The sequence below is a fragment of the Ahaetulla prasina genome, chromosome 3 (genome assembly GCF_028640845.1).
Source record: "Ahaetulla prasina isolate Xishuangbanna chromosome 3, ASM2864084v1, whole genome shotgun sequence".
In the NCBI taxonomy this organism is placed as follows: domain Eukaryota; kingdom Metazoa; phylum Chordata; class Lepidosauria; order Squamata; family Colubridae; genus Ahaetulla; species Ahaetulla prasina.
Window position 1 is genome coordinate 137741591 of NC_080541.1, and position 9901 is coordinate 137751491.

The 9901-nt window shown below is 38.1% G+C and overlaps 1 protein-coding gene across 1 annotated transcript in view; it reads left to right on the plus strand.

The window, feature by feature from the left end:
- VAV3 (vav guanine nucleotide exchange factor 3) overlaps positions 1-4176 on the plus strand; it is a 230998-nt gene extending 226822 nt beyond the window's left edge. Inside the window, exon 27 of the mRNA XM_058179240.1 lies at positions 1129-4176. Coding sequence (XP_058035223.1) covers positions 1129-1170 — 42 coding nt within the window. The 3' untranslated portion in view covers positions 1171-4176. The remainder of the gene's footprint in view (positions 1-1128) is intronic.
- Positions 4177-9901: the final 5725 nt, after the last annotated feature.

The following is a 9901-nucleotide window of genomic DNA, read 5'->3' on the forward strand; positions in this document are numbered from 1 at the left end:
TAGTACACGCTGATCGAAAACGTTTTTCTTCAGGCTGTTCTTGAATACGCCCATGTTGAATTCAGAGGCGTTTCATATTTTCAAACCATAAATTATATGTTTAAATTAACAAAAGGATAGGTAAGAATGTTTTCCTTTTGCTTTTCAAAAGAAATGAATCAGAACTTCTGTGGAAGCCCCAGAATAGTTTGCACTTTGTTTCTGAACCAGATTCTTGGATACGATGTTCTTATCTTCCAGATGAAGGCGTGTGTAGATGGACTAGTTCACAAAGGGGTTATCTCAAATTGTCATTTGACTTTTTGCTAAATCTGCCAGCCGTCAAAGTGATAAGCAAAAATCCTTCCACCCAATGTGGAAGCTAAAGAAGTGGAGAAGTTTATCCCAGTGGTGTTGCAACAGTCCAGCATCTGTCCTCAATTCCAGAAATGAACAAAAAAGCTAGACGAGGAAAGGATGCACCTCATCTTTCTTTCTTTCTTTCTAGCAACAGCAAATGAGAGCTGGGAAGGTCTGACTCATGCGTTGCACATGGTTCTTTAAGAGAAAGGGAAACTGCTCCACCAAGGGATTGATTGCTTCTCTTTTGTCTATCCTATAGGAAAGTGGATTGGAGCGAGAGGAATTCATTTGTTGTTAGGTAGAAAATCAAAATCAAAAGGAGGCTGGGAACACCTTTTCCAGTTGATAAATATTATTAAAAGTCCTTCGGGAGAAGGGCGGTATAGAAATTGAAATAATAAATAAAATAAAATCCATAAGCTTTTGTGAGATATAGCTGACTTCATCAGATGTTTGCTCCCCATCTAGCCAACGGGGGAAAGGAACATAGTGGCCACAAACTTTGGCTTGCAGCTGTGCTTTCATACTGCCAAAAAGTATGTTAACAGGTGAAACTATCCTGTTGATCATAGATGGAACAGAATTTAGTTCTATACATTTCCATCTCCATTCTGAAAAGGTTGCAGCAAGCATATCGGCCGAGAACAACATCTGAATTTGTGTCAGGCCTGTCGATGATTAAGTGTATATTTATCCAAAGAAACAGTACATGTTCTGCCACAACAATTAATTTATTGCAGTTTTTATCCTTTTCTAAATCCTTTTCTATTTTCTTTTCTCAATTAGGTGGGCTGGTTTCCATCGACCTATGTAGAAGAGGACGAATGACTGGCAGATGCAGTTGGTACTATCAATCATAAATTTCAGGGACTATGAAAGCACCATTGAACTGTCTGCAGAGCATTATTCATCCTGCTAAGTATTTGAAATGCAGCTCTCTTCTGTCTATTGAAACTTTCCAGGCCCCAACGCTGGAATTCCTGAAGACGTTTGTGCTGACAGCTTGAATATCTCACTCAGAGAGGTGCAGAGAAGCTGCCTCACAGCTTCCCACCACTGGGGACCAGTCCCAAACTCTAAACCTCACCTTCCTGGGAAAAAAAAAAGAAAATCATTTCAAAACAGACTTCTTTTAAAAACACTTCATTTCATTCCATCTACAGTGAATGCTAAGTATGGCTAGCAGTTTATGAGCTCTACCTTTCTGTGAAGTGAGATCTCTGATGACAGTTATCACTTATGACTTCTTCTAGAGGGAAATGTTTGAGCATTCCGGTAATCATGTGGTCAATATTATTTCTTCTGAAATATCTTACAGCACTAATTAACTTTGCCAATAACCGCACACTTCACCAGTTCTGCAATCTCTCAATACACTTTTTTGGGGATGAAGCATAAATTCAATATGATTTGCATGTCATTTAGTGGAATGGAGATGTGTGTGTGGGAGGTGGGGGAGAAAGAATACAAGCAAATTTAGTGTTTAAATCCAGGGATATTTTAACTGGCTTATCGGAGTCTTTTATTACAATATTTTATGGAACCAAGTTTTTAAAAAAGCGGTTGTGACTTATACAATTATATTTGAAAAAGGAATTAACAGAAAAAGCTGCCTAATATAAGATATTCCATACAAAACTTTACATTTTAATACACAAGCCCATGTGATATGCTAAAAATCTGTATATTTAAGAGAATTTCTACAATTTTATAGAGAAAAGCTTTGGAAACAGTCTGATTGTATGTCTTGGCCATTATTAAAAATTCTACTAATGTTCAGGGTAGCTATGATTGTCGATCAATAGGATCAGTGATCTTGCAAAGGCATTGTGGGTCCTTGAGATGATTGTATTACATAGAAAACAAGTAATTCAGGTGAATAATACTTTGTCCTATGCTCCATTCTGTAGCTGAGCTGAATGATTTCATAAAAATGTAACCCTTTTCTCCCTGTCTTTGGGTTTCAAAGTTTGGCTAAGTTGAAAGCCATTGCCACAAATAATACTTCATCTGAGATTTCCATTGTTTTAAGCTTTAGGGATAAATTAAGAAGGTCACTATAGTTTTCAAAAACAGAATCTTCAAGGGTAATATTTATGTCCCAGCCCATAGTTTTGAAACACACACACACGGTATTCTTAAAATAGATTGAGCAGTAGTAGCTTAATATCTCAAGCAGAAAATACCCAAGCAGCTCATAAAAGCTTGCAAAATACTGGGGTGCAGTTCATACAGTGACTTTGGAACTTGTGAAGACTCAAATTCGTACGTAGGTGATCTTCATATTTTCCAGGGAAACTCCTTCCGAAGTTGGTGTGTGCTTTATAAAAGGTAGCCCAATTGGATAGAACTTCAATCAGAAATGTAAATCAAGAAACCTTTTATCTTCTGTTGATTCACAAAAGAGCCTTTGGATTGATTTTGGATCCGATATAATCAATAGACACTGCCTGACTTTCCCAGATCCTGAGGTTTGTCTTAATGTTAAATGAACCAGTTATTCAATTATACATAACCTGTAAAATTTTTGTTCCACTCTGCGTGTATGGAGTGTTTAAATAATCGGATGATTACGCAGGTTTGATTCTTCCTTCCTTCACACTTGCTTCTAATGGAAAGGTTGCCTATTGCTAATTGAGCAATTGCAAAGACATGTACGGTAGCACTTATAAACTAATCCACTTCCATCATCAAAAAATGATACGTTAATAATGCTAAAGAGGAAGAGGAAGATGCACAGGTTAGAAACGGTCTCAACTTCTCTGGACTTCTATCTTCATAATTTAATGCTAGCAGGTAAAGCTTTTGGTCTTGAGAAAAAAATTCAAAATTATTTATTGGAGACATTATTTTGTTGGAACCCATGACAACCTTTATATCCAGTTCTGGGATTGTATGTAATAAAATGTCCTGTGCTGAAATGTTAGTTAGAATATGTCCTTGATACTTTTCGGTCTAGTGGACTGATCCTTAAGTAAGCAAAACTGATGATCAGGAGATTTGCCTCTTTTTAATGGAGAAAAGTTTGGTCTTTCGTTTGCATCGTGATATTCCATCATTGCTTATATGTCTTGCAAGGAAGAATCAAGTTAATGTAAAAAAAATATATATATGGAGAAATGGGTTGTTTGACCAAAACATTTTGAAGGGTAGTTTAAAAGCTACAAAGTTGGTGTTTGGTAATATTTTGCAACTCAGGTGGAACTTGAATACCATATCTAAACAATTTCTCACAAAGCGTCTGCATTTACCTCTGTAAACACCACACACAAACACAATCACACACACACGTGGGGGGGGGGAGATTTTTTGTGGCAGATAAAGGGCAGGCAGCAATTTAACCTCACTTGCTTGTCCCTTGGTGTCACAATTCCCCATTTCTTCAGCTTTTCTTTCTTCTTTGTGCTGTGACCCAGGGAAGGGGGTGGGTGGGTTGTCTTTTGCTGCTTGAAATATTTTGATTGGGTTTGGCTGATCAAGTGCGAATCCCTCTGCATACATTAACCTTCTCATTTTCAGGAAGGGACTGGAGAATCCAGTCACTGAGGAGCTCCTCCATAAGTGCACAAAGTTTTAGGTCAGGACTCTGCTCTTTCTTGTCTTCATTAAATGCCCTGTGTTGAGTAAGTGAAATGCTGCATCATTGCTATATTTCAAACACCAAAGATTTAGTAGGCTGGAGCCTTGCTGCCTCTTTATTTCGCTGCAATGCCTATTTATTTTCCCTGTGTCAGACCTTGCTCTCATGCAGTGAGCTGGGGCAGTACTTTAATTTGTAATGTTATGTAAATATGTGAATATATTAATAAACTGGTTAATTACTTGTTTAATGACTCACAGTGTAAGACAGGTAATTTATAAAGATTTCTTTTTTCTTTTTTTTAAAAAAAAGATTAGTTGTCCTTTCTAATAGTTTCCTACACATTTCCAACAGTGAATTTTGCATTGCAAAGCTGAGATATTTTATGTTTGAGGTTGTGTCTTTTCCATCAAAACTGAACTAAAACAATCACTTTTAACTTCATAGCCTTTCTCCTTGACTAGAAAGTTGGAATCCCTTCATCATTTGGGACAGAAGAGTAAATATTGTTTTAGAGAAACAGAATCAGTTTCCTCTTCTTCTGATACTTATTTATCTTTTGCCCAGATATTTGCAACATCAGTAAGATTCCAAAGAAAATAACCTTATTTTCTAGTGCTTTTCTGTCCACCCGTGTACAGTACCATTCTTTTGACACAAGGGTGGTCTACATCGTCAAATTACTAAATGTTTTATTCTGTGAACCAGTTCCTGAATTTTGTAATATTTCCTTTTGTATCCCTGTCACTACAGTTAATCTTGAGCATTCTGATTGTTTTGGTGGTGATATTGCCCGTTTAAATTGATAATAATTCAATAAGAATAGCTGTGCTGGAGCAACCAGGAGTCCAGTTGGACAAACCTATTTTTAAAACCAAAATCCGATGCCACAAAGTTTCCCTGGTGTTGGTCTCTTGCACTTGACAGTCAGTTATATGGGTATTATGACCAACATAGCCACCTCCATTACTTTGTAAACTAAGACACTGAATATCAGCACATCCTGCAGGGATTAATTGTGCTAAACACAGAATATTTATAATTGTGAGGACTAAAACACTGCAAATTGCAGAGTTTTTGTCATGGTACAAAACTGGCTTTCCATCTTGTGTTGAAAGCTATGTGAGTGCTTAGTGACAAAAACCTATCAAGAGAAGGATACAAATTTTACATATTTTACTATTCTGGTTAATATTCTGACCAATTGTGAGAAGTCACTGTGGGAAAACGCAATGGAGGAAGTGGCTTATTTATATGAGAAGAGCCAACACAGCCCAGATGTGGGAGCCATAACCAACTCCCTATAAGTCTTATCGTTTTCGAGATGATGTTTTTACTCTTGCTTAGCATTAAAGATGCCATTCTATGTATGTATGGTTCTTCTAGGGGTTTCCAGCTACACAGGACTTGACACATAGGAAGACAAGTGACATGATGCAAAAGATACAAGCTTCATAATTATTTGCATAACAATATCATGAAGTGTACAGTATTAATGTTGCTCCTATTATCTATGTCCACATAGGCTTTCGTTGCTTGAGATGATAATTGAGCATCTGACCACAATGGGAACCACTGTTGACATAAAATGATGTTGGACTTGGTTGAAATCTTTTGTCAATCACAAAGCTTTTGGAATGTTTGTTTATTCATCTCAGAAGCATATAAATATAAACTACAAGATTAAAACATGTACAAGTTAAACAGATCTTGCCCAGAAACTAGCAACATTTATTGCATTCTGTTGTGTTGCCATGAGGTCCTCAAGTGTAGGACAAGTGTCCTGAATTGATCAGGACACAAAGGGCAGGGATACATATATGTTGTTGTCTATGTGTCATTGCAATCATAACGAGAAGAGGCCACCGGATAGCTCCATTTATTCAGCATGTCTCTGGAACTTGTATACGTGCACTTATTCATCTATTCAATGATTTTCATACTTCTCAGCTTTCTCCAGACCCAGGTGTCAACTCCTCCATTGGTTCCATCCAGTGTTGGTTCTTTGTAGCTTTCCAAGTCTTCTGTTGAGCTAAGGGAGCTTTTCCTGGATTTTAAACTCTTAGGAGTTGGTTGTAGGCCATAGAGAGGGTGCTATCAAGATATAAATGATTTAAACCTCTCTATGCTGCTTTTCGGCGAACAGCAGGTGGGGCAATGCCGACCAGGTGGTAGAGCTTATCTTGAGGGGTAGGGGTTTAATTTTTGGAATTAAAAATCAATTTTAGCTGATTTCGCAGATAGAAATCCTTTGGCAGTTCTAGGTCAACAGTGAATTAGTTGGTTGATACGCTGAAGCCACTAAAGAAAACATTAATGAGGTTACCATGATCTTGTGGATCTTGTGGAAGGACCAAGATACAAGTACGAGCAACAACAAAGAGTAACAAAAGAGTTTTTGAGAGGCATCAACTACAATACAAAAAGATTGGATTTATCATGACAATATTAACATTTAGGAGCACAAGACATTATTCAATAAATGCAATAAAATACAGCAGAAGCAACTGCTTTGAAAATGATCCTTGGGAAGGCTGTGAAAAGATAACTCAGGTGCCTGAATGTGTGAATAACTTGCACAATTAATCGTACTGAGTCTCATTTGTGCGTGTATTCTTTAATTGAAGATGTCTTTTCTTTTAAAAAAAAATCTTTCTTTAAATGAAAATTATTCATTGTCAAAAAGGAACCATTCATCTTGTCAAAAAGACATATGATGTTAGCTTAAGGGCAATTTTTAATAACTATGTAAGTGACATTTGCCTGCATCGCCTTGGCAAGACTACATATATCTTTGTCAAACTGTCAAGATTTGGCACATTTTACTGTTTGGCCATTTAAATAGCAAAGATATACTAATTGTAGTCCAAATTTCTATTGTTCTCTTTAGTGTTTTTACAGCGATCATCTGCACGTTCCTTTCCCTAAACTCAGTCTTTGCCTTCCATCTTTATGTAATTGTTTTGCATCTTGGCCACTGAAATGAGCAGAAAAATATTGGATGATCATGTCAGTTTCTAAGGGGTATGTTGTGGGATGGGGGATGCCCTGAGTTTAGACTGAAGATTTCTACCCTGGTTTCTCAATTCCTTGCCCTGATTATATTTTGCAAGTTCCCAGAGCTGTTTAATGCTTGACATTCAGCAACTGGCAAGTGCCTTCCTGTTCCATTTCCTTAGTACATCTGCCATTTACAATAGACCTGCTACCAAAAGTAGAATCTTCAGTGCAATAAATTAGCTCTATCGTGGAGCAATTTAGAGGGTCTATGCTGTGAAGAGGTGGGCTGTCCCCACAGAACTGTAGAGGTACTAGATATATTGAGTGTGACATCTGAAGACATCAGCTACCTCTTTCTTGGAAATAGTGTAGTGATCAAGGTTCCTGCTGCATTTGTATTTGTTACTGTGGGGAAAACAGAGGGAGGGCACATGATACAACATGTGCCATATTGAGTTGTGTAAACAAAGGCAGGCAATAAATTGGACAGACAGATAGATGTAAAATCTTCCTTGAACTATCAGTTTTGGGACAGGTGGAGTTTTCACTATTACAGAAAGAGAACCTTTGCTATCTTCTGGGTTGTTTTTTGAATTGCCCAGAAAAATCTGCAGCCCTAGAAGAATTTCAGGTTGGATTCCTATACGAGACCTAACCCAATTAACCAAGACGTAGCTAAGTCTTGCTGGTCTCTAGATTATTCTATTCTAGGTTGAGTACATTGGCAGCATGTACTGGATTGTGTTCCTCTTCTTTACACAGGAATCAGTCCATTGGGGAGTGGGACTATGTGTCTTGTGGATGCTGGGGCCCACATCCAATCGTTTTCTTTATTGCTTTTTTAACAGGATCCATAGAAGACTGGTAGCTTGCTGGCTGAGGTATTCTGGGAGTTGAAGTCCACCATCTTAAAGTTGCTGAACTTGAAAAACATTGCTCTACAAGGCTGTGAGACACCAAACTCCACCTGTTGATTTTTTTTTTAAATGCTCTGGAAGTACCTATGGAGATTCTCCATAGGTCATCCAGGTCATGGTTGTCCCAAAGGTGCTTTTTTCAAGAGGCAGCTGTTGCCTCTTGAAAAAAAAAACACCTTTAGGACTCTGGAAGTACATTAAGCAGAAGCGTTCCTCTTTCTATTTTTCCACCTTAACATCACATTTTATGCTCTCTCTCTCTCTCTCTCTTTTTTTTTGCATTGTAACTGCTGTTTTCCAAACGATTCTCCAAACCTTGTCCCCTCCCCTCCGAAAAACTAGTTAACCATAGGACAGCATTCCTGATAGCTGCATTTGAATCAATCCAATTATGCTTCAACTTGTCTCATCTGAAACAGCACCAGATCTAATTATGGGAAATAATTGCATCTAACATTGCCCAGATTGTTTTGTATTTTGTTTAAATGATAATGCAGTCATTAGCATGCTCGCTTGTATCTGAGAGAGCATACAGATGTTTAGTTAATAGATGCTCATGATTTTTGACAACCACAAGATGTCACTGTTTCCTGGTCAATACTTAACGGCCGTGGCAGCACAAGAAAATCAGCCATAATTTTTATGCTGCTTTTCAGAGGGAAAAAGATAAACCACATGGTTAACAGTACAAAAAAAAGAAAGAAAAAAGGGAAACTGTGCTATCTGAGCTGGATCAAAAATTGAAGCTAGGTATTAAAATATAGGGTTTTTTTTTAAAGTAGAGAAAAGCCAATCAGCTCTTACAGGCGTCGTGTGATTTTTTTAAATTTTTTTATAAAGTTTGCCTATCAGCAGAAAGGCAAAACATAGGGAATATATATCTGCTCCCTCCACTCTCTTGTTTTCATGTTTGGGTCCAGTTAAGTGTAAAGGTAAAGGTTCCCCTCCCACATATGTGCTAGTCGTTCCCGAGTCTACGGGGTGGTGCTCATCTCCGTTTCAAAGCCGAAGAGCCAGCGCTGTCCGAAGACTTCTCCATGGTCATGTGGCCAGCATGACTAAATGCCAAAGGCGCATGGAACATTGTTACCTTCCCACCAAAGGTGGTTGCTATTTTTCTACTTGCATTTTTTATATGCTTTCGAACTGCTAGGTTGGCAGAAGCTAGGACAAGTAATGGGAGCTCACCCCGTTACACGGCACTAGGGATTCGAACCGCTGAACTGCCGACCTTTTGATCGACAAGCTCAGTATCTTAGCCACTGAGCCACTGCATCTCTCAGTTGAGTATATATTCTCTAAAAATAATAAAACCTGAGAGATCAAAAATAGCTTCTGCAGATCTCACCACCTGCACTGTTTCCTTTGAGAGAAGACCATCTTTTAGATAATGATTAAACCCTTTAATTCCTAGTGGTTCTTAGAAGTGTGCCCTGAGTGGCAGGTGCAAAGTATCAGGCTCATTTGTAAAGTTGCACTATAGAAGATTTATTGAATCCTATACATAGAAATCTGGTCAATTAAACTTCAGTGCTTAAAATGGCCCAAATAAGGATCAATGGAATTCAGGAGGGGTTGGACTTGGCGCACTTGTGGGAATGCAAAGATTCTAAACTGATGATATGCTTAACTCCACCCCCAGCTCTGCTTGCTCCTCTCCTACACACAGGCAGTGTAACAGCAAGTGTATCTATTCTGATCTAAGCATATTGTGTTCTCTATAACAACGGAAGTTTCAGAACAAGTATTGTAATAGTCCAGATGAGGTACAGTATAACTAAAACCTGAAATGTGTTTCACAAGAGCTCCATTGGACACCTCTTATATGGAAATTGGTAGTCTACTCAGCAAAAGCACTCCTGAAATTGGTAGTCTACTCAGCAAAATCACTCCTAAAATGGGATCCTTGAGATCCAGGAATGTTCACAAACTATCAGAGTTCCCATAACATGCTGGGTTAAAATATGGCTGGTTAGTTCTCACTTCAGGAAAGCTGGAGATTGGGTTAATTTGGTAAACCACAATTTCGTGAACCGGGGATTAATGGATTATTGTGTGAACA